The sequence below is a fragment of the Vidua macroura genome, chromosome 15 (genome assembly GCF_024509145.1).
Source record: "Vidua macroura isolate BioBank_ID:100142 chromosome 15, ASM2450914v1, whole genome shotgun sequence".
In the NCBI taxonomy this organism is placed as follows: domain Eukaryota; kingdom Metazoa; phylum Chordata; class Aves; order Passeriformes; family Viduidae; genus Vidua; species Vidua macroura.
The window spans coordinates 14,211,281-14,236,308 of NC_071585.1; the positions used below are offsets into that span (position 1 = coordinate 14,211,281).

General features: G+C 41.5%; 1 protein-coding gene across 1 annotated transcript in view; it reads left to right on the forward strand.

Moving 5' to 3' along the window:
- Positions 1–25,028, forward strand: part of SGCD (sarcoglycan delta) — a 136,278-nt gene that overhangs the window by 35,531 nt on the left and 75,719 nt on the right. Inside the window, exon 3 of the mRNA XM_053991319.1 lies at positions 24,482–24,583. Coding sequence (XP_053847294.1) covers positions 24,482–24,583 — 102 coding nt within the window. The remainder of the gene's footprint in view (positions 1–24,481; positions 24,584–25,028) is intronic.

Below are 25,028 nucleotides of genomic sequence, written 5' to 3' on the forward strand. Positions count from 1 at the left end.
TGGGTGAATGAGTCTGTTCCCAACTTCAGGGAATTGTGTTGAGCTGGTGGAGGTCAGGCTTTCTTTAGGTGCCCCACTGCTGGTAAAGCCCACCTGAGGCAGTCTGGATGTCCCCCTACAAAGCCCTCAGTCATATCTTCAGGAATTTCCATGTGTGAGCAAAGCCCAAGGAATATTCTGTGCAGCTGAGTAGATGCTGTCCACCACAAATGCAAGAGAATTCATGTTTGGTTAACCCTGTTTAACTGCAGAATACTCATTATAGTTACCAAACTCTTACCAGACACTAAAAATATGAGCAGGCAGGATAAAATATCTCAGTAGACACCCACCAATGCAATTGGCTGTGAGGAGTTACCTGTGTGCCCAGGTCTTTATTGCACAGACATAAATGTGAGTTTTTCTGGCTGCAAACACCCAAAACTCAGGCTTCCAGTCTGATTTTTCTCTCAGAAAGTTTTGACTGCAACCTTTGAAAAGGGACAGGCAGAACTATCAATTATTTAAGAAAGATAATAGCCTTTTGGGGACAGGGGTAATAATGAAAGTAATTACTAATGAGGTTTTGGCAGATTAAATGGACTCTCCAGATGATGTGAGATTTAGCTCCTCCCTGTGTCAATATGGGTAGTGAAATATTTGGATGTGTTTTTCAGTGATATCTGTCAGCCTCTCCTTTTTACTTCCCATGAAGCCATTTACCTCAAGCAGTCCATGAATGAGAAAGAAAGAAAAAAAAAAAAAAAAGAATTAGTATGTAATGTAAAAGCCTGGACTGTTACATTCCTGCAGTGTCCTCAGGGTTTTGAGGCTCAACTCCTCTTACTTAATAAAATTCTGGATGTGAAACTTCACTTTAACACATCACATTAAAAAAAAGTTTGGAACATTAACTTTAAGTGGAGTCCCTTTAACAAGCCCATTTTTCACTAACTTTCTTTGCTGTGGAAACATACACTACATAAGTGTAGAATGAAAGTTTTTGCCCTGTGGCAACGGGATATTACTTTTACTACTCGAACTTCAGAAGTGAGGCTATAATGCGAGGCAAAAGAAAAAATGAATATCAATGTCACAGAACAGCCAGAATGATCCTGCAGAGCTTTTTTAGCTCTACATTGCTGATGGCATGGCTTGATAGGAGAAGCCAGCAGCTGAGCTGTGCAGGTGGGGCAGTGCCCTGCTGCCTTTAAATGTGGTTGCTTATCAGCTCTGAGCTTATAGCATAAAGTTTTGTGTTAGGTGGGGTGACACCACCAGAAATGTGTGTGCTGGAGTGCCAGAGCAGGTCCAAGAGTTTACAGCACCCAGTAAGTCCTGAGCCAAGTTTTTAATGATGCTTCCCTTCATTATGAATTGTTTTTCTTCCTGATTTATGCCCCATGGTATATATATTATTGATCTCTTCTCTTGACTTCCCTGACCATAGAGTGATTTGTCTTCTCTTGCTTTCCTGACCACTCACAGAATGTGTCATTATCAGCTCCTTGTCTCATTTTCTCTTTCTTTTCATGTTTCTATCCTTCCTTTTTTTCCTGCTGTTGTCTCATTCAATAACTCCCAGTGGCCTGACTTGCCAAAACCAACAGGATGGAACAACCCTTTCTTAATATGCAGTGATGTAATTAAATTCTTCTGTTTTACAACTAACTTGAATAAGCTACTTTTTATACAGAATTGATTTTTCTCTTTCTGGTGACTGATGGTAGAGTCTTAGCTTTTCCCAGGTTTAACATTTACATGACCTTTTGAAGGTTCAGGTTCCTCAGAGGTCTCACACCCCCTGGGGCAGTGGTCACTCACTGGTACTCTTGCCCAGCCCACACCACTTCAGTGCTCAGGGAGTATTCAATGAACGAGGTTTGTACTTAATGGTTATTTTAAGAGATGAAGCATCCATATTTCCTTGAGAGATGTGCATAAAATTTCAGTGAGGCTGTCATACACTTTCATCAAGCTTTGGAGACCATTTTGTTGCCCAGCAAAATATATGTGGTGCATTGTACAGGAGTTCTGGGGTATTGCCACCAAAAAATGCAGCCCATAACAAAAGCTGTGTGTCCTGTCAACCTCACCTGGCAAACTCCATGTCTGTCAGCTCACACAGCTCAAAGATGTTCAGCCACATTTCCACTGAGATCTGCAGAAATGTTCTAGACTATCTCAGATCACTTTGAATTAATGGAGTAATGAATTTAATTAAAATATATTAATGTCACATTGGGCTTTTAGCCATGATTTTAAGAAATCACAGAGGAATCAAACTGCCAACATTTCTCAAAATATGTCTCAGACAAGTTGGAAGATATAATGAAAAGTAATTAGAAGCACAAAAAGAAAATGAAGTGGGGTTACCACCACTGGGATAGGCCACTGGCTTAAGGAATCAAGAATATTACACATCTGATGTGAAATTTCCTTTGCCAAGTTTCAGGTATCCAAAGATAGAGTTCAGTGAGCACATCCCATAGCAGGCATCTGACTTGGGCAGGATGAATTGCTCTTGGTAGCTGCTTTTATTTTCCTTGGCTCTGAAGTTGATCGGAGCACCTCAGTGGAATGGTGCACCTCATGCTTTGGTGACTCATGTTTTGTCAAGGTGTAATGTGAGTTTGAAAGGACAAGAGCACAGGGAACAAACTGTTCCTCCCAAACTTAAGAGCAAAATGCCATCCAAGTGATTTGGGCTGTGAGTGCCTTATTCCTTATCCAGGTAAAGAGAAAAATATGAAAAAGCCTGACCTGATGCTGAAATTTTACAGTTGTCATTAAAATCCCAGTTTTGTCTCTGTGCATTTAGGTTGATTTATGGTGCCAAGGGTTTTGTTTCAAATGGTATTAAATTTTTCAGATTTTCTGCAGACTTATTGCAAACTTCAGTGCTATTTTAGTGTTTAGTCTCACCTCATTACAGACCCACAGAAAAGCCAAACCCCAGTCCAGGCTGCTTTTACATTTCACAGTGGTTTTGCTGGTGACTTTATTTTGATCTCGCAGATTCTGTGATTTCAAAGATTAAGAGCTTTAGAGTTGTCAGCTCACATTGTGGGTTCTAAAAATCCTCAAGGTGCCTCCAGCTGGCCATTTATACAGCCCTGGGAATGCCCCTGATGAGCTTCCTTGGATATTAATCCCAGGCTAAGTAGTTCACACCTGAGACTGGATGAAATCTGCCAGCTGGTAGTGAGCAGGTCCCTTCACCATGAACCATCTGCGCAGCACTGAGAAATGAAGGTTGGAATTGCCAATTGTAATTGCAGAGCTCGGAAGCAGCAAACTGAGCAGAGTTATATGAATATTATGATCCCAGAACTCTGTTATCTGCTGGGTGCATCCATATCGATAAGTGGTTATTATTCTGTCCTAGCTGGCTGACATTTATGGTTTTCAGGATTTAGACTGGGGCTTTCAGTTCACTTAAATCAGATGTCTGCAAATAAGCATCTGTTATGTTTTAAGTTTCCCAAAGCCTTCCTTTCAAACCTGTTATTTTCTCTGAATCAAATGCTTAGCTCAGCAGAGCCTGAAAGTGAAAACAAACTCCAAATGGTCTCCACAGGATATTTTGTGGAAAAAAAAAATCTCTTTGAAAAGATAAGAAAAAGCCATGACTGGGATAAAATGCATGTATCAATATTTATTATTTATCCAGAGCTTTCTAAAAAATCGTTGCTAGAAAACAGTTGTAGGCTGCTAAAGTTTACTGCAGAAGTCTTGAATTTTAGTTTAGGTTCTTTATTAGGTAGGAGGATAAATGATGTGAGGAAAGACCATGGTATCATGCTTTTCCATTTCCAAAGTTTTTGTAAGTTGGGTGGGAGTTTTTCTTGTCTGCTGCAGGTGGTTGATATCTGGTGGTCTTGACAAAAGATGCTCTGAACTTTTTGCCTCAGTTTTTTTTTTTTTTTTCATATTCACTCACTACTGGGAACTGGGGAGAAAAAATAGTCTGAGGTGATGCTGAGAAAACCAAATGAATCTTTGAAAAAAATCCTCAGAGGCACTTTCTCACCCCATGCAGATGTTGGATTTCATATAATGCCACACATAAAACAACATGGAAGTTTTCTAATGTTTTGAAGGGTTTCTAGAAGAGGATGAAGGAAGAGATATTTTCATTGAAGCATGACATTTAGTGATGCAAGTTCTGATAGTGAAAGAGCAAAGCAAAAAGGTAAAACAGCTGGAGAATTTATGATAAATATTTTTCTAATGGATTCACTGGTACAGGTTTTCCAAGGCCTTATACTAGATTTGCAGTGCAAATTGCAATAATTATCACCAAAGATTTGATTTATACAATTTAAAATTTATTTTATTATTATTATTATTATTATAAAATTTCTTTTATACAGATTTTTACCTCTACATTAGATAGAATTTGAACTGATGACTGGAGAGTGCAATCCCAGCAGATTGAGTTGTGGCAGTCACTGTTTTAGACAAGTTTTAATACAGTGTATTTAAAATTTATTTATCTTTATTTTTTTTTTTTAATTTAGCGTTTTAGAGGCAGATGGGGGTTGTCTGTATGAGAAAGCAGTCAGGTAAAAACCAGCGTGATCTCATTATGCAAATAATCAATACAGTCACAGTATTAGCATGGTCTATCGAATTGTCTTCAAGGGCCTTCTCTAATTGTCTCTGCAAACTGAATTAGCAAGATGGTTTCACTAACATTTTTCTTTTTTTAGTGGCAGCTGCCTACCCAATTATATATATTCATTAGCTCTGGTATGATTTCATTAACCAGTGTACAGGAAGTGCCTGTTAAGCAACTTGTGCTTATGCTCCTAGACAAGCAGTGATGCATCTTCTGGTGAGCGTCCTTAGCAGCCCATTGGTCTGGAGAAACTGGGTTTTATTTATATTTTCAATTTGTCATTACTCGTGAGCAGTATGAGTTGAAGGATAAAATGTAAGAAGGTAATTAAGCTGGTTACTTTAATTATTTTCTGTTTCAACTGTCCTTCAGAACCACGAACCTGGCTGGCCAGGCAAATGAGCATTAATGAATGAAGCCACATAATTAAAACATCTGTCACTGTCCTAGCAGGTCGATTGAAGGCCTGGATTGGCTGTGGAAAACCAAATAAGCCAGAGTTAATGTTCTCCTAATCCTTCACCTGTTGTGGTGACAGTGATGGGTAGCAAACATGCACCAATGAGCAGTAATGAAGTCGCTTTTAGATTGGTTCAGCGCAGGTTTTTCAGGCTAATTAGGTAGACAAAAATGTTAATTTAATCAAAGGAACGTGTATTCATTAAATAAGTGCATAAGATAACTGAAGTGGAGAATTAGCTCAGTCAAGAGATAGGCAGTAGCTCCTGACTAAATTGTCCAGATTATAAAGAGAATGATGTATTTATTTTTAAATGTTTAAAATATTTTTAAACTATTTTTTAAAGATAGAAATCCATGGTTTTGTCTCTGTGTGTCAGGGGATTTACACCAGGGATCAAAACTGTCTCCCTCTATTCCTGTACGTTGTGTGGGGGGGAACAGGGAGTTCAGGACTCAGAAAGGGAAAGCAGGGAGGGAATGAGATGTTCTTTCTGCATTCCAGATGGCACAAGCCACACTATCACATTATTGCTCGAATGAGCTCATTACCTTCCTTCATGGGACTTGGTGTAGCAGTGATGTAGCATGGCTGGCTTTGTCTCATTTTCCTTGGTCTTCTTTGGGCCCTGACCGATGTGCAAGGCACAAATTGAACAATTTTGTTCATACTGTAGATGCACTGAGTGTCCTTTTGGGGCACATTACGAAAAAAAAAAAAGCAAGAAATACAGATTTTCAGCTGTTAAGACGTAAAACACAGTGAATTACCTTATCAGATTGTATCTCAGCTAAACCCAATAAAAAGGAAAGATGATTCTCTAAGATCGCATGTCTGCAGTAGCACAGAAAATAATTAAAACATTGTATTAAAGGCTTGTTACAATTTTAACCTTCTCCAACCCCACATTCTATTTAGATTTTGGATTTAGATAAGCAGTGCAAATGACAGTTTATAGTTGGAGAACAAGACCATTTGGGTGCATTTTAAATATGGTCCTTGATCCCAAAACTGGCTGCCTTTAGCTCTCTCCATGCCACCGCACAGGGGGGTTGATGCTGATTGATGCAGCATTTCCCAGAACATGATGGTGTCTGTAATTGTACAAGGACACATGGTGACCCACGAGAAAAACATCTGGGAGCAACAGATGTGGGAGCAATCTCAGTGTTTCCCAGTTCTGAGGGATTGGACAGCGCAAATATTTGAAACATAAATATCTTAAATAATTATATATCATTAACTGTGTAGTGCTTTAGATGAAAGAATAATTATCACCTATTGCTGTGGTAGGTTGTATCTGTTATATTTCTTTTTATGGCTGGAAGTCTTTTATCTTATTCCTTCCAAGAGGATGGAGAGTGTTCAGTGGGGGTTATGGACCAATTATTTATTTCTAAATAGAATGTGTAGTTGGTTGGTTGGTTGGGAAAATGTCTGGAGAGGAGGAACATTAGAACACGCTGGCATTCATGAATTACTTTGCTTTATAATATAATTTTCAGTCTAATGGTTAATGGGACTGTTTTAATTCTTTTAATGTCTGTTGTGCTGTGAAGACAAGTTAACAATTACCTTTTTGATGGTTTGTTTGTTTAGTCCATAGTTTCTGGAATTGGTCTTCTAGGAGAGCAGATGGTAGGAAGGAGATTGAGGTAGAAATTAAGGTTTCTTGTTATAACTAACAGTTTTTATGGATTACAATAGAGGTTTCATTTCTGTGGTTAACCAGCATAAACAGTTTTCATTAGCATCTAAATTTAACATAATTTTCAGGAACATGCAAGTTCTGGTAACTGAAGATGATGATTGATACTGATCTAACAATGAAGGAAGAAACAATTAAAATGCTGAAAGTTAAATTTGGGAAAGAGATGAAGATGAAGCTTTTAATTTGGGATAAATGAATCAACAGCATGCGTGACTTTGAAAATGCTTTTTTTTTTTCTTTTTTTCTTTTTTTTTTTTAATGTTTATGAATAAGTGATGCAGCTGTACTGTGAGGTGTTAACAGAGCCCATGTAATTGGGACATGCAGGCAAAGCAGTCCTGGAGAGATGTCTGGAGCAATCCAAACTGGTTTCTTGGTCCATATAGTGAAATATAGTTAAATATAGTTAAATATGATGCTTTGAACCGATCATGGCATGTGCTTCTGTTCACAATCATATGAATCATCTTGAGAAAGACGATATTAACTAATTGCTTGAGTTTCAGCTAAAGGCACCTGAAAAAATGTGTAGATTTGGCTGTAGCTCCTGATGGTTTGCAGGTTCATCTCCATGCACGTTGCATGTGGGAGCCAGGTCTGTGGCACTGGGACAATTCCCACTGTGTCACTGGGGGGGCCTGAATGGGAATTTGTTCCTGGGGGAACTGCACTGAGAGGTCGTGTACACTGTGAGGGAGGATGTGCTGCATGGCTCTGGGGCTCTGGCAGAGGGAGCTGGGGTTTGTTTCCTTTGTGTTTTAGGGGGTCAGAGACACTGAAAAGATTTTCAGGAGACAGGTGTCCCTTAGCACCAGCTTCCCAAGGGGCTCTCATGGGGCGCAGAGGGTGCTCATTGGCTTTGCACACCTGGAAACTTTCCTGTTCTTTCATGCTGATATTAGAGATTGGCAAGAACTGGTGGTCAGGGGAGCGTTGTGTTGGATTCACTGCGAGCTGCTGTTGCTTTTTGGCTGCTTTAGCAGTGCCAGCCCCGCGTCCTGAAGCTCAGCACAGCCCTGCTGCGGCCGCTCCGCGGCTCGGCTCTTCCTCTTGGCACGGAGCTGCCACAGTTCATCGCTGCACCAGCCAGGAGGAGAGGGGCAAGGAAGTGTGCTGGCAAAAGGGAGCCCTGAGATCAGTGGCATGGGGAAGTGGAGGATGTAAGGGATTAAACACGGCCTTCATGACTGGGGCACATCCCAGCTCTCGGAGTCAGGACTTCTCAGCTCCAGGAGCTCGGTGAGATGTCTCTGCTTGCTCACCCAGCAAGGGAGGCAGGGTGGCAGGGGCTGGAGTCCATTCTGCAGCATCCAGGATCATCTCCTGCCCCAGTTCTCTATATCTTCTTGTAATGTGGCCCGGGGGAGGGAAGAGCTGTGTTTTCCTTTTGATTTCTGTCACTCCAGTGAGCAGAAGCAAAGTTCATTTTTCCATGGTTCCATGGCTTTATCAGAGCAACTGATATTATGGTTCTGTAATTCAGAAACAAAGAAATCTGCTGCTACTTTTATATGTGTTTTGTTTTGTTTTGTTTTAAATATACTCCCAGAAAAACAGCCTATTTTAATGCTTCATTTATCCGTCACTTGTTTTTCTTCTGTCTCTTCTATTCCTGTTGCCCAGCAGAGAACCATTGGTCTGCTGAGATGAGTTCAGAGCCAGTGGTGCCACCTCTGCCCATTTCCCAGTTAACAGGGGACACCAAAACCAAAATTTTAATATTTTTCCTCAGATTGACAAGGACCATAACTGGGAGAGCTGCAAGCTGCTCTGGCAGCAGTTGGGTGGGCATCCACACACACACATATCCAAAACCAGTTTCACTTGTTTAGCAGTTGAGAACTTTAATAAGTTTTCAAAATCTGCAAAGCTTCTCTCTTGGCATGAGCTAAAGAATATTAGGAGGAAATGGGTGCTTATGATATCTTCGCTTTGTTGATGGTGTGATAAAATTCTCCTCTGGGGCAGAGAACTCTTCATGGGGTGAGTTGGATGAGGAGCTGCTGGGATGCAATCCCTCCTTCCATCCCCAGCTCACAGCAGAAACTTTAGGGTGCTCATTGGATATAACAACTTTAAAAGTTCTCAATGATTCATTTTTCATCTGATAGAGGTGCCCAGGAAGGGCTCCATTAGCTTAAGGAAGAAATGCTGAGTAGAAATATATTCTAATGGAATTTACCACTTTTAAAAACATTTATTGCTACAACCTTGTCTTTGCTCTTAGCTCTAATTGTTTTTTCTTACCTTTAATGTGGAGTTTATGTTAAATTTAAAAAAAAATTTACATTAGTTCTTTTTTTATGAAGTTGCACCCTAAGGCCCTAACTTCTATCTCCTTTTCAAATGTTCTGAAGGTATTGATTACTTTATTTCTTTTAAATACATTTCAGTGTTGGGGAGGGATGCTGGCATATTACTCATTAGCTGCTATGCTTTATTATTCAAAAGGTTTTGTTTCTTCCTGTGATGGCTGCCCAAGGTCTTTGTCAATTGTTCCTTGCTATTGTTTATCAGAATTGCCGTAGTTTGTGAAAAGAAAGGCTTTGGCTATGCTGCCTTTCAGTTAGCAGAAGCTATAAATATCAAAACACGAAATGGTAAGGTACTGGTTTGAAATTTCTACTAAGAGGCTGTCAAAAAAAGTCTTAAAAACATTTGAAAAGGAAATAAAACCCCCCTAAAATTTACACGTCTTTCATCATGAGAGTATCATCCTGAGATAATCAGGTCAAATATAAACTGTTCTTTCCACCTTAATAAATGGGTTGTTTAAAAAAAATGATGACATGGAAAATCTTCGGTCAAGTGCAGTAATAATAATAACAACCAAGAGTGCTTTATTGCAAGGAAGAAATGTTATCACTCCAATTACCCCATATAGGAGATTTGAAAAATCCTAATAAGAAACAGTTTAAGCGTAGCTGTGAAGTTATTATTTCAATAGATATAATCAGTTACCAACAATACACAGTATGGCTTAATTAATGGCTGAAGTATGTGAAATCTCCGGGGGCCTGTCTGCACTGGTGTTTAGGGACATATTATAACTCAAGGTAATTGAATAGCAATTAAGTAGAGTTAATGAACGTGCATTCTTGGGAAGACACACAACAGTTAATGGATCAGCCCGGAATGAGCCACAATTAGACACACACCCGTTTGTTTTGCTGAACAAGCATCTACTGAACGTCCACACCAGGATACATAAGGCCATCAATTAATTTGAATTAATAGACATTGGTCTCTTCTCCCATTCCAAGTGAAAGACACTCTGTCGGTGATGCAAGGACAGCTGTTGATGTTCCATGGCTACACCAATTAAAGATACTGCCCCTATTAACCATGGCACATAACTATGGGTCTTTAAAACAATGTGGGCAATAAACAGGAGTTTGAAGTCTATGAGGTGGAATTCATGTTGCATTAGAGAGCTAATTGTACTAAATTGGAGACTGGCTTTCACCAAAATTTCATGCAGTGAGGAGGAGAAAGGTCATTTCAGCAGTGCCATGCCTGTGCTCCCCTTTCCCTGTCAGCTTCTTCCAGATTTGGGTACAGGCAGCAGCTAACCACTGAACCAGGCTCTGCATCTATCAGTTGAAACTGATTGCCAAATGTTGTCTCTTTGTTCTGAAAATAAAAGGCTGTTTTAGGCAAAAATCCTTGGGTGATTGTAGGGACAGATAAGATTTTTCTTGGAACTTGAAGAACACAAATATTTGAACACAGACCCAAACGCTGCCAGGAGCCAAAACATGGAGAACTCACAGATTGAAGTGACTCTTTCTGAAAGATTTATAGAGATCTTAACGAGACACTAATAATGTACAAATTCAATAGCCAGAGGAAAATTTGAAAAGTAGATGTATATGTAAGTTGTTTGCATTATCCAAAAGTTAAGTAAACAAGACCGTATTTTTCAGTGATTTAGGAATCTCTGCCTTAATCCAGCAAACAGGAAATTCTTTAGAAAGCCAGCATAAGATCCAGCAGAAAAAAGAGACATTAAAAATTAGATACTATGCAGGCAAAGCAAATATTTTTGGTGATACAGCAAAGAGGAGGTCAGTTCATTCAGTGTAAATGAGAAACTGCTGCAAGATCCCTCTGAAAGTCTGGTGCACCCGCAGGCTGGGCTTGTTTCTTCAGTGATGGCTGCATTTGCTCTTCATAACCTCTTTTAAGTAAAATGTGGTTTCACTGGAAAAGGCCAGCAGGTAATGAAAGGATGAGAAGGGACCTGCAGGAAATGAAACAGCTCATGTGGGTGAATTTGTGGTGTTGTGCAGTGCAGTTTTATGTGGGGATCCACGAGGTCTCTTACCCAGATCTCAGTGCAGTGTGGCACTGATGGAGTTTGTGGTGCCTCCACCAGCTCCTGCACCCTGGGGGTGTCTGGGGGGCCCTGGGCAGGACCACGTGTGTGCCACGTTGGACTGGCAGGAGCACTGGGCTGCAGCATCCAGTGCCAGCTGCCCAAACCCTTGGGATGTGTCCAAATTCATCCTGGAGAGCCTGAGAGCCCTGTGTGGCTGTGGGGAGGGTGTGCCCATGGTCCCTGAGAGGACCATCTCTCCATTCCACACCTCTACAGAGCTTCCCTGTGAAGTTCCAGCTGGAAGGGTCCATCCAAAAGTCCAGAAGTCTGGACTCGGTTCCTCTTGATCCATGAATTATTGTGTGGGGAAAAAAATCTCTTAGCAGAGTCCTCTTTCATGTCACAGTAAACAATGTAGTTCAGAAGTGGCAAAGTTTTGTTTAAGGGGCCTTGGCTTCTCTTTGGGACTTTAACCTTTTCAAAAATTGAAAAGGCAAAGGCTCCAATTTAAGTGCTGCTATAAATTAACACAATTAATGTGTTTCATTTCAGCTACCTGCACATCATTCAGGGAGCTGTCTTGAAAGAGACAAATTAATTACTAATAAGAATTCTATACCCTGCTATCTTCTCTATTTACTGATGTTACTTTCCAACGCTTTTCCAGAAATACTCAGTCTGATATTTAACAAGTGAAGCTATTATTATCTTAAATTACATAAGATTTTCTTCCCTCGTGGTTGTGATAGAGCAGGATGAAAGTAAAAAAAAAACAAAAAAAACAACCCTTTAGCAGGACTTTAACAAACTCACTGCAGAATTTCATACTGGATATGGAAGAGTTGAACAAGCTGAGACAAAAAAATATTGAGATCAGAGAAATGCTGAATGAAAGAGGGTTTGAGTTAGGGATTATATTTTTGTCTTTGCATAGCCTCACTGTAATTTCAATATTTCTATGAAAAATTTGCCCTAGACACATCAATAAGCTTTGAAAGTACAGGTTGTTAATGAGTTGCAGCTGAATCCCAATTTTCTTTCTGTTTATTTTTTTGAGTAGTAGAAATACTCCCTGTGTCTATATAATTAGTGTTTTCATGTTTGTTTTCCTTCAGTAGAGTCTGCCTTTTGAGATACTCCTTTGGTTCTTTCATCATTTCACAAAAATTTAAATTCTGCCCAAAATAACTCAAACTATCCTTAAGTTATATACAGAGGATTTTAGCTCCAAAACAAGTCTTTTCAAGCTATTCTTAAAAAAAGTCTTTCAAGTTACAAAGACTTCCACTGCCACTTTATAAGAACAGTGGGGGTTTTTCTTTGTTTTTATATTTTATTTTGAAAAGGATGCTGTTGACCATGAGGAAATACTTAAATAAGCCTTTTATTTAATAGAAATACCCTGTATTTAAGCAATGTCTTTCATTTTTTAAGAAATCCTAGGACTTCTGACAATGACATTTTGACCTGCAGCATTTGCAGCTTGCATTTGGTAACAAAAGTTGGGAATAAACATTATGACATAATCTCTGACCATTAGATGAATAAACATGGTTTTCTCAGGAATGTCTCCTACAGCCTACAGCAACTTAGAACACTAACTGAAGTAAGAAATTCTTGTCAGTCATTTCATAATTTAGAAATTGTTTGATAAAGCAGAAAGCATCCCATAGGAATGCATTCTGGTGAGCTGGTCCCATTACCCATGTTAGATATTTATTCCCCATTTTAGATATCTTTTGAAGATTTCCTAGAGATATGCAGAGTATTGCACTGCTTGCCAAGATTGCTTATGTATTTAAGACCCCACTAATAACTGAAAGGAAGAAATCAGATTTTTTTTTAATAAGCCTTGAGTGAGAAAAGAGCAGTGATATGTAGCCATAGCTATGAACTATACGTTTTTTACAGTGTCAACAAAGACAGACTGGGAAGAACCAATTAGAATAATTAACATTTGCACTAGTACTTCTGCCTTGCTAACAAGTCACTGACCACATTTAGCACAGTTACTCTAATTAATAGTCCCATTCAGGAAAGATATTTATAGGTGCAGTATTTTATCCAAGCATGTAAGGACTTCACAAGGTATCCGACAGCTGGCATTGAGTAATACATTCAAAAGCATATCCCCAGTAATCCATCTCAATTCTTTGTTTATTACCTTTGCAGCTTTCTAGTACTTTTGTCAATAAGATATTGCTTCCAGCAGTTCAACTTTATTCTTACATTAATATCCCAAATTTATCATAGGGTTCTAAATTTCCTCTGGTCACCAAAATGTCCCATTGAGCCATTTAAGCTCCTGGAAACTCCATTCTTTATTGGTAGCCTGGGAAAAATATTTTTTGCCCTCTGTCCCTGAGTGTTTTGAGATTAAATTCACTAACGTTGTCAAGTTAGGTCACCAAGGAAAGCCAAAACAAGAGAGAAAAATGTTGTTCAGGATTTAGGGGGACGGGAAGGGGAGGAGGGGACAGAGGTGCAGAGCTCCAGCCCTGCTGTCACAGCTGAGTCCTGGGCAGAGCTGCAGATGTGCAGAGAGGGACTGAAATCTCATGGCTTCAGGCAGACTGAAGGCAAGGTCTGGGTGCTCACCAAAGGACAGCAAAGGGAAATACAAGTGTTAGCCTCGGCATGTTTGGCTCTGTGCTTTCTGCTCTTTTCATGGATAAAGGTTCCTTCTCCAGCAGTTTTGGGCCCTAACCAAGTGCAGCGGTTGGCAATGATGTGTCACTATCCCCCAGAGGTCCTTTTCCTTGGAGAGAAATATCTTATTCAGGCAGTAACAAGCACAGGCTGCCACAACAGCCAAAAAGCTGTAAGAAAAGTCTGGGTTCCCCTCAGAGCCCTGACTGGAACATGAGGAAGAGCTGAGTTGCCTCTTGCTGCCTCTGAGCCAGCCCCACTCTGCCTGCAGAGAGCTTTGTGGAGGAGCATGGCAGTGACCAGAGCCAGCAGCACTGGCTGACCAAAAACCTTTCACCAAGTCCATTATTTTAATGTTAATTTAACATTTTTTAACTTAGCCTGATGCTTTCTCCCACCTCTCTGCCTGCAAGCATGCCAAGCACTGGGGCTGCCCTGTGGCACTGGGCTGCAAGGGCTGCATCCTCCTCCTGTGCTGGTTTGTTTATTTTCTTTGCAGAGGTCCCAGGGAGCATAACCAGGGCCTTCTGCCAAAGCTTGCAGACACCCACTGGAGAATACAACGTGTTTAAATTGCTGGCACCACATGCTCTGCTCACCCTTGCTCATTCTGCCAGGCTGGAGGGGAGGGAGCATCACTTCTGACTCATGAGGGTGTTGCTGCTAGGCTGTGCCCAGGAGCAGCATTTGGGCTGCAGGAATGCTCAAAGGTTCTTCATGTTAAAGGAGATCCAGATCTGAGACACTTAATATTTATTCCGAAAGATTTTGTGATTTAAATAATCTTGGTGCTGCTGGAAAAGATTTTTGAAGCTGAGGTGAGGTTGCATGCAGTGGGTAAATTAAAAATTATGCAGGTTGTGAGTCACTGCATTTGTTTCTGCTGGTGTCATGTTTCAGAAAGGAGCAGAATAAGGAGGAAATGCTAATATCCCCAAAGAAGACATATTTCTGCAATGAAGGGGCACACGGAGCTGTGCTCTCTAAAGGCCAAAGCACAGTAAGAGCAATCACTTCCCTGTGGCTTTAAGACCCTCTGTTTAAAAAAAGTATTTTAACAAGCTGCTGTCTCTTGCTCTGTTGTCACTTGCTGATGCCAGCTGTATATTTTTGCATGTGATTTTTGGCTATTTCAGGTAACCACCTGACTTTCACTCATGTAATATTGTACTCCTGAATTCCACAAGAATCTCTTGGCATCTGGCAAAAGTCCCCTATGACTCAGTAAGCACCCACTCAATAAATAATTTGAAATTAAAAGCATCCCACGCATGAGTTCTGGATTAAAAAAAAAAAAAAAAAAAAAAAAAAAAAAAAAAAAAAAAAGCTTTAGTGCCTTTATTTTCCTCAGAAAGTAAACAATGGGAAAATTATCTGGCTATTACTTTGCAAATGTCTCATCTACCATGGTGATAATTTTAGGTATCACATCAGGAAGTGCTGTCTTGCAGGAGGCTTCTGGATTTGGGTTGATGGCCAGCAAGTTCCCAGTTCCCTTGCTGTTTAATCATCATTGATTTTAGTCCAGTAAACACTTCTGAATGTGCATTGGAAAGCTGAGAAGAAGACAAGGGGCATTAAGCATAATGCACCTTCTGGCAAGGAGGCAGAGGGATGCAAACCACAGGGAGATGAGAGAGTAGCTGGAGTCTGAGTTCCTGGCATTTGGAAGTTGCTAAAATTAACCTGTTGTTTCTCATGAGCAGGATATTTATGGTTCCTCTGCTGCAGCACTGTCACACAACAGGGTGTGAGAGACAAACCACGGTAGTGCTTCCCTTGGCAGTTTTCTCGTGTGACTCTTGGTGGACACCTGACTTTGAGGGGAGCCTGGTCTAGGGGGGGTTGAAATGAGATGATCTTTAGGATCCCTTCCAACCCAAACCATTATTTCCAGCAGTGATTTCCTCCTGCTGCTCCAGGGCCAGGTACCAGGTGGGTGTAAATTGATGGAGCAATTTGAAATCAGTATCTGCACTCCACGGATCAGATTCATTCTTTGCCCACCATTCGTGGCGGAGAGGGGCCCTAAATATATTCATATATTTTCCTTTATGAATAATTATTTACTGGCAATTGTTCAAAAAGCAATGGAAGCAATATCCTTATTTTAGCCTCTCTGGGAGCACTTTCAGTTCTCTCATTTCTTTGCCATCCCCAGAGCCTTTCTTGCTAAAAAAATGTCATAGACACACTGTAGATAAGTGTGGAAGACAGTTAAAATTATTTTTCTGTATATTCTGATAGTGAAAGAGCAGAATAATATATTTTTTGACAAATAACAGCTATAAAAATTCATTGGTGCTTCTTTGGCCATGAGGGCAGTTTCTGAACCAAGGGACTATGGATTCCTCTTAAAAAAGAGAATTTGATTTTAAAGGAAATCTCCTTTACCTACCTGTGTAAATAAACTGAATGTTCTCTATCTCCTATCTCTTACTGAAAGAATGAGTCTTGATTAAAAAAAAATCATTAAGATAATCCCTGGAGTCAGACTATGTGGATATAGTTGGAATCGCATTTTTAAAATATACTTTATTTCATGATATCTGTTTATTGACTGGAAACCTGTTTGTCTTATTTTGGAGTCCTGTTGCACTTTGAGTGCACTTTGCACTGAGCTCCAGGTTTATCGCAGAAATCTGAAGGCATCCAGAAAAGATTCCTAAGTCACCTTAGCACAAGAGAAACAGTCCAAAGAGACACTGGAGACAGTCCAAAAAAGGCCACAAATACGATTCAGGGACTGGAGTATCTCACTTATGAGGAAAGGCTGAGACAGCTGAGACAGTTCAGCCTGGACAAACGAAAGCTCAGGGAGGATCCCATCAATGTATACAAACTCCTGAAGGGAGGGTGCTAGAAGGACAGAACCAGGCTCCTTTCAGTGGTGCCAGCTGACAGGATGAGAGGCAATGGGCATACACTGGAGGCTCCCTCTGGACACCAGAAAATGCTTTTTTACTGTGATGGTGACCTAACACTGATGCAGGTTCCCTCTAAGAGTGACTTCACCCACAGCAGCGGGTAAGAAGCACTTCAGGGAGTGATTTGGGTTCTAGATGGACCCTTTTGCCATCTTCTCTCCCCTGACTCCAGAGGTAGCATGGGGTGGTTATCTGCTAGTGCAGGCTCACCAGTTAAATGCCTGATACTGGCTGACTGGGGGCTCAGAAGTGATTCATTAAGGTGCATTGAAAACATTCCTCCCTGCCCACCCTGCTTTCTCCTGGCTTCTGGAAACAGAGGAGGTTATAGTGGAGTAAATGAAGAACTGAAAATACACATTCACATCAGGATTACCCCCCTTTGGAGGCTGGGGCTGCCGTGGCAGGGAGTTTCTCACACAGAGGTGGGGTTTGGGAAGGTCAGTGCAGCTCCAGTCGGTGTCCCCACAGCCTGTAAATCCATCTGCTGGGATGGGATCATCGCAAGTGCCCGAGGGATGGGACTTGTGAGAGTGGTCACAGCCCTGCTGGGTCTCCTCACCTGTGCTTTGAGCTCTCTTGGGGGTTGCTGTGAGTTTTGGATGGGGCTGGAACCACAGCGTGTTTACATGGGCCTCATTTCTTTGCCCAGACCTGGTGTTGTGCTCTGATTAATGCCCCTGAGTTGTTCTGGCATGTTCACCTCAGACAAAAATGACCCAATAATTGGCCCCATTTCTGGGAGCTCACCTTCAGACACTCCACAGGAGAGCTGCTGCTTTCCTCCTCACGCTGTCAGGCCTCAATCTGCAGCTTCATTGCTGGTAGGGGGAACTGCTAAATGCTGTGTTAGTCAGAAAAATATTACTTCAGACTGTAAGGGCAGAACACAAAAGGGATCCACTAAGATAAAGGGAAAAAAATTTCCTTTTTCTCTCTGGAAACTTCTTCCAGCACTATAAAGATGATTAGTCCAATCAGCCTTGGTGTAACTTGGAGCAGCAATGCCACAGAGGACTTTGTGTCCAAGATCTTTATAGTCTGAAAAAAGAAGTGTTTGTTCTGTTCTTCATTGGTGATTGACAGATTATCATAGTTAAGGAGCATTAGGCCATAATTTATAAGAACTCTTTCTGCACCCTCTACATCAGTGAGTTTCTATGCTGATTTTATTATTAAATCACTGCATTAGAAGACTTCTTGTTCCTACGAGTATAAAAATCTTTTTTTCCCACTTCTGAGCGAGCACAAATTTCTGCAGGATGGGACTTTTCCCTTTTAGTTAGCATAATTATGGTAATGAGTGGGACTAAAAAAGATGGAGAATTCCAGGGACACATTTGGAATGTATGTTGATGGTAAGATGTGGAACCTTACTGTTTGTGTTGGAGGAAAAAAGCAGAAAAGTACTCAAGAGAGTGTGGCTCATTTTATAATGCTGCAGTGCCAAAGTGCTCTGCAACAAGGAGTTGGAGGGGTGAAAGCCAAGTTTCCATCTTTTCCCTGTTGTACCAGTGGAAAGGGAAATTATTACCCTAGAGGGGAATTCTGTATATGATGGTTGAGTTGTAGTAACAATGCTGGGATTCACAATCACTTCTCCAGAAGGTCTGCTAATCTTTTTCCCTGCAAAAAGTACTCTCAGATGGGGTGGCTTAATTCATCGAAATCCTGGTTTTGTGGTGCTACACCTGACCATACTTTGAATAAACTCACTTTGCTTTGGAAAGAAATACCTCCTGCCTAGAGTAATTCCAGCACTATGCAGCAAATCCAGAGCTGAGCTTTCTCCAAGCTCTGGCTGAAGGATTTGTTTAGAAATTGTTCCAGCACTAGTTTGGAATTGTTTCAAGGGGTGAGATTTAGTTGTTTTGGTTGGTTGTAATTTACCTGAAACAGTAATTGGAAAACCACATTTGAGCCTGTTCTTCCTGCTCATTAAGACTTTTCTCCTTAACTTCCACTAAAACAAATTTATCAGTGTCTTTTCCCTTCCACGTCAGCTTCATGGGGCTCTTTAACTATCTTTTGTCATGAATGGTGTTGGCTCTGGGGAGCAACTGGAAGGAACAGACAGAGGAGAAGGGTGCTGTGGATTTCCCTGTGCACAGGGAAATCATCCCTAATGCCCTCCCTAATCAGGTGAGCCTGATGGGAATGAAGCCAAGATGTTCTGCATCAAATCCCACTGCAGTGGCTGGGATGTCCTCTCAGTGCTTGTGCTCTTCTTGTTGCATCCTCTCTTCTCATTTTCTGCCTCTGTTTCTGCAGTCAGTCAGAGGAGCTCACAAAAAAGCAGGAGTTACCATTGGAAAGCAAGGGCTCTGAGCTTTGCAAGGGTTTTGTTTGGGCTGAGTTTAACCATCATGGTGTGCAGGCAATTCCCTCTGCTTGCACAAAATTCTTTCCCAAACCACCTGACTTTCCTGTAGCTGTCCCAGTGGGAAGGAGCTAAAAGTGACTGCAGAGCTCACACTACTTCAACATCAGCTTGCAAAGGTCTTTTTCCAGTGGGTGACTCCCACAGCTGGTCTGTGTTCATTTAAATCCATGTCTCCTGTGACTGATGCCTGCAGCACCAGAGATTATTTAGGGCTGTCACCTCACAGGCTGTCACAAGGTTCTGGATGGAGCCTTCTGCAGGGAGCAGTGAGTTAGCTGATTGCTGCTCTTGCTACATCTGTAATGTTGTTTTGGTGCACTGCATAGCTGCAGGATTTTAGCTGTGCTTCACTAATGTCTCCCTCCTTCCCTGGAGAAGGATAAGCTCTGTCCCACAGTGATCCAAGGCATTTGGGGTCACTTTCCTTCACCCCCTGAAGTTTCAGCACAGCTTTTCCTGCCCTGTGCTTATCACCTTTAGAGGCAAATGCTACCAGGAAGGCATCAGACAGGGACATCTGAGGTCAAGAAGCACAGGAAGAGGAAGGTGGTGGCAGTCATGGGCATGGGACCTCACAGTGCAATTCACAGCATAATCCTGGATCTGTGCACACAGGGGTAGGGTCATATGTGCTGTGTAATGCTACATTGCCCTGGTTTTCTCTGCTGTCCACACAAACTTGAGTCTGTACTGAGGTCTCAAAACAAAGTCTTATGCCAGAGGAAGAAGTTTTCACACATTATCTCCTTACCTATGTTGCTCTGGACCAAGCTGTGTAACCAGATTTAATTTTATAGGACTGGTGCTGCTGGTAGGTGGCTTCCATAGGAAAATACTGCTGCTGATCCACAGCTGGATACTGGGATCCTTGTTAAGATGATGAATTAGCTGAAAAAACTGAGGAGAAGGAGGGAGGGCAGATGTAAGTAGAACAAGTTTCAGGCTGTGAAGAACTGGCAATGATGTGTTCTGTACCTGGAATCTGGAAACATTTAATATCAAGTCCGAGAGAAAAGGACAGTACAGATATCTTCCCAGGAGGGAAAAAAAAAAAAAAAAAAAAAACAAGGTCACTTGCCTTTGCTGAGGGCTTTTTCCCTAACTTTGGATGTATTGAGCTGTGTAATAACTTGCACATATCTGGAAGCAATGCAGAGCACAGCAATCAATAATACAAGCCACGATAATCAGGTGTTTCAGCCATCTGACACAAGCAGTCTCCAAAGATAATTCTCTCCCACAGGACATTGCTGAACATAACTTCACTTTATTCCTAGCAAAAAAATAAATGCTTACCTGCTGTGCAGAGACAAACCTTGCCAACCATGCTCTTTCTGAAAACTGGAAAGGGGTGGAGGTGCAGGGAAAACCAGTGGGAAACAACCACTGGAGCTGGTGGTGGCCACCAGGAAGCTGGAGCAATCTCCACCAATGTCACCCATCACCAGTGTCCTTAAAATCCTTACAAAGACTCAGTAAACAGGGAATTTGTTCAGCAATGCCAGGAGAGCAGAGGAAAGCACAGAAGAGTTTGAGGCTGCATTCTGTGTTTGTAAAGGACAAAGGATCCTGGCACCAAGGGACACAGTGGATGTGTGTCACTGTCACCTTGGTTCTTGAGTAGGTTAAGCTGCAGCTGAGCCCAGCCTGGTCTCATAAAGCTGCTCATGAATGAGACAGCACTGGAACTTCCCCCTGCCCCTGTGTGGCATCAGTCCAGATCAGTGCAGCCAGCACCAATCCCAGGTATTTACTGTAGAATTATAGCAATGTTTGGGTTGGGAGGGACCTTAAAGACCATCGTGTTCCACCCCTGCCATGGGCAGGGACAGCTTCCACTACCCCAGGTGGTTCCAAGCCCCATCCAACCTGGCCTGGAACTCTTCCAGAGATGGGGCAGCCACAGCTTCTCTGGGCACCCTGAGCCAGGGCCTCACCACTCCCTCAGGGAAGAATTTATTCCTAATACCCAATCTAAGCTTGCTCTCAGTTTTAAGCCTTTAGCACAGCAGTTACATGTCTCTTAGGGTGGCTGTTTTTTTCCTATTCTGTTAGCTGGATCTTTCTGCTACCAGCCTTGCATTAAAAAAAAAAAAAAAAAATGTAAAATTAAAGTAACCCAAATGGTTAAAAAATAAAACAAACACAAGCTGGACTTTAGCCACTTGTGTGGCCACATTGCCAACCAAAAGGCAGAGAGGAGCTTTGGTGATCAGACACCATCAATGCTGAGCTCTTCCCCTAACAGTAATACCATCATTCATAATTGTCTGTAAATATGAGATGCTTCTCAAGCTACTAAAATCCAAAATTCCTTTCTCATTCAGCATCACCAAAAAGACATTTATGTTTTTCGGGATTGCTATCCCCTTTCAACCCAGAGCAGTCAGCAATAGCACATAAATTTTTATGCCTGTCCACTACAAGGCACTGCATAAAAAGAGAGGGGGCATAAGTGATGTAATTGATGTGAAAGTTTCTGCCATGCCCTCCCAAAAAGCAGAAAAATTCACTGCAGGTGATGAAGGAGGAACTCTGTGCCTCCTGGGAGCTCCCACAAACCAGGCTTGTGCCTGCACTATAAAGTCATTCACTCTGCTGAGGAGTCTATTAGTAAAAAGGAGAGAAACAATGATTTTCAGATGGCAGAGTATGAAATAATCAATACTACTCCTTATTCACAAGCAGAAGAGTGGCAGATAAGGATATATACCAGTCACAGACACAGTGTTTAATAAAACATCTTGGTCTTTGTCACTCTAGGCAGTTTTCTGCTACATTTTATAGGTCACAGTCCATGAAATTTCATAGGAACTTTCATATCTATTCTCTGTAGCAGAATATGACATTTATTTGTTATTAAACCATATAATTTAGGGAGGATGAGGATACTTTATCCAAAACAACATGTGAAGTAGTCTTTCCAACAATGATTTCTCTCTAATGTATCTGTATTTTGGGACCTCTGTATAATCCTGTGAGCTTCTTAATTTTTTTTTTCTAATGGGAAATAATAGAGGAATATAATTTTATAGTGATTGGATGATAACTGGCCAAGATATTTGTTAAACTCAGGGTACAACCTTTGCTTGTTTTTTCACCTGTTGAGCCAGACTGTCACCACAAAAAACTGTCAGCTTCAATCATGAGAAACATGAGCAGTGGAGAGTTAATGGTGGTAAGTCAGTGCTAAGCATTGATCCACTCCCAAACACCTGGAAGGCAAGAGAGGATTTGTGGTGGGCACAGCTTTTACTGCTTCTGGCAGATGCAGGAGGAGGGAAAGGTGAGTGGAGTGGAGGTTGAGAAGGATCGAAGATTGAGAAAAAAGCATGGGGAAATGCCTCTTTCTCTCCAATCCAATGGGTTTCTAAGAGGACACACCAACTTTGATTAATCAAATGTGTCCTTGATGTTTTGGTTGTAGTACATTGTCCCATAGGCCTGTTACCTCTCTTGGGGTGTGTAGAACCTGCTGTCAGCTAAACTTCCCTTATGTAGGTTTTTTATATGTAAAAATCCTTTGGACCACTCTTGGGAGACAGAGGGTGAATGGGAGAAAGAGAAACACACAAGAGAAGAGTGGGATTCTGGATCCGTGTCATTACAACACAACAGGGTTGTGTGTCATGGAAATTGCTGGTTTGCCACAGCTTCAGTGGTGGCTTGAAAAGTCCCTTTTTATCCCTAGGTCCATGTTACTGGAAAAGTATTGCCCCACTTCAGCTGAGGAGCCAGCCCTGGAGGGGTCAGTGCTGCATGTCCACGGAGCTGGTCATTCTTGCAGCTGGCTGGGGCACAGAGCAGCTTGCCTGACCTGCAACTTCTCTTAATAAAACCAGAGAAGACACTGCTATGTGAAAGCCCTCAGGGCTTGTAATCTTACTGAGATAATCTGTTTTGGGGGAAAAAAAAATCCTGTAGAGATTTTTTTAGCAGCCCACACCATGTGAGGTTCTGTAGATAGCTGTAATAATTCCTGCTCGCTCAAATCGCAGAGCGCGCTGCTATCAAAATTTAATCTGGGCTTTTTGGTGCATAATCATATTTCACTCATTTTCCTCCATACTTCTGCTTGGGATAAATGAACCCCTTCTGTGCCACCACCAACCCAGAATTCATAGGCCAATATTTTACACCTAGGGCAAACAAATGTGGGGAGTGGCATTTTATGACCCATCTCAGTAGCATTTGCAGCATCTGTCTCTCAAATTTGCTTACAGCCTTGAGTTCAAAATGAGATGACAGCGGTCACTTTATCAACCAGCATCACCTTTGTTCATGAGACACCAGGATCTGGCAAGAACAATCTTAGCTTGGCAGGGAACTACCTGGGAATGGCACTTCTTGGAATGGGAGAACCTCTGGCAGGTGACCAGTGCTGCTGCTGAGCCGTGCGACGTCTCTGATTTTCATCCGTCCACATTCAGGCCTTTGGCAGCAGTTCATGGAAATCTGTCTGGGTTAGATCTCCACTCTCTTGGAGAGACACTGATTCCTCATCTGGGGCTGGAGGTGCTCTCACAGTGGGAGGAAGAGGAAGTAGACAGATGGTGTTTCAGTTTTGCATCTGGATTGGAAAGCATGCTAGATGTATATCCAAATACTCGTGGTTTTCCTGGTCTCCTTTTGATCTTTTTATGCCTTCTACCCAAGTTCATTCCCCTTTCCTATAAAATCCCCAAAACAGCTGTTAGTCATGGAAGTGCTTGTTTTACTTCCAATCATGGTGATTTCAGTCAGTTTTTTGCTAAAAGGTATTCTTCAAACCATCTTTTTCTCAGGACAAAACAGTTTACCTCAGTCCTTGCAAACTTTGACAATCACCCTGAATCTTGGAAATAATACCTTACATTTGATATGGTTTTGATTATAGATGTACCTCTGTAATTCCCTACCCACACTGTTTCTTACACACCCTTTCTAAGCAATTATAGCCTAAGTGAAGCTCAATCCCTCATCTTAATAAAAGTTAGAACTTGCATGTGTCAGAGGTGAAATATATTTTGGTACAGTTCTCCTCTGAGTGTATCTATACAGATATTAATCACACATTCTTTACAGGGATTTGCTATGAATGAGCAGGTATATTATTATATTATAAAGGCAGGCAGTGAATATTACAGTGAATAGTTTCCTGTTAACACAGAGCATCACTGCCTCTCTGTGAGCTGAGAATGACTTAGCTTAAAGGAACATCTTTCATCTGTGTAAATGGTTTACTGGGGGGCATTGCAGATAGTTCTGAATAGAATTTTTTTTTTTTTCCCACAGAAACTGAGCTACAAGGATAACACAAGTAATTGCATTCTCTAGTGCCTCCCAGTGCTATACATGTTATCTTCAATGGGAAAAAATCAGCTATTGGCAGCCTGGTGAATTTAGTAATTGTAACTAATAGGGTTGTTTCTTTTGCCTGTCTTTCAGGATGGAATGGGGAACCTGAGGATCACAGAAAAGGGTCTGAAGCTTGAAGGAGATTCAGAATTCTTGAAACCTCTCTACGCCAAAGAAATCCGATCAAGACCAGTAAGTTTTTGGGAAAGGGACAAGTTTGTTTCTGTAGCCCTTACAGAAAGAAACCGTGAAGTGGCAGGGTGATGTGGCTACTGGATAAATTGCTTTGGCCATTGGCCTCTCTATACAGATGCAGTTTGGGGAGTGAGGCTTTGAGGGCTTCGTCCAGACACTGCATCCTCTGGGCATTTCCAAAGTTGATAGCCATGTTACAGGTGTTATTTCTGAGGCAGAGGGATGGCTGGCAGTTGTCACTTTTAACCAGTTACAGCTTATCTGGATAGCAGAGAGGTGGTGCCTTGGCACAAGGGCCTGATCTGTAGTTCATTAGCACAATGAATGTTATGTCCTCAATCCTATTTCATGTTGGTTTAAAAATATGTGTAGTTAAAATTCAATGCTGCTAAGAGTGACTGCATGACAAAAGTGGCAAGAATGTTAACTACTGGAGATGAAG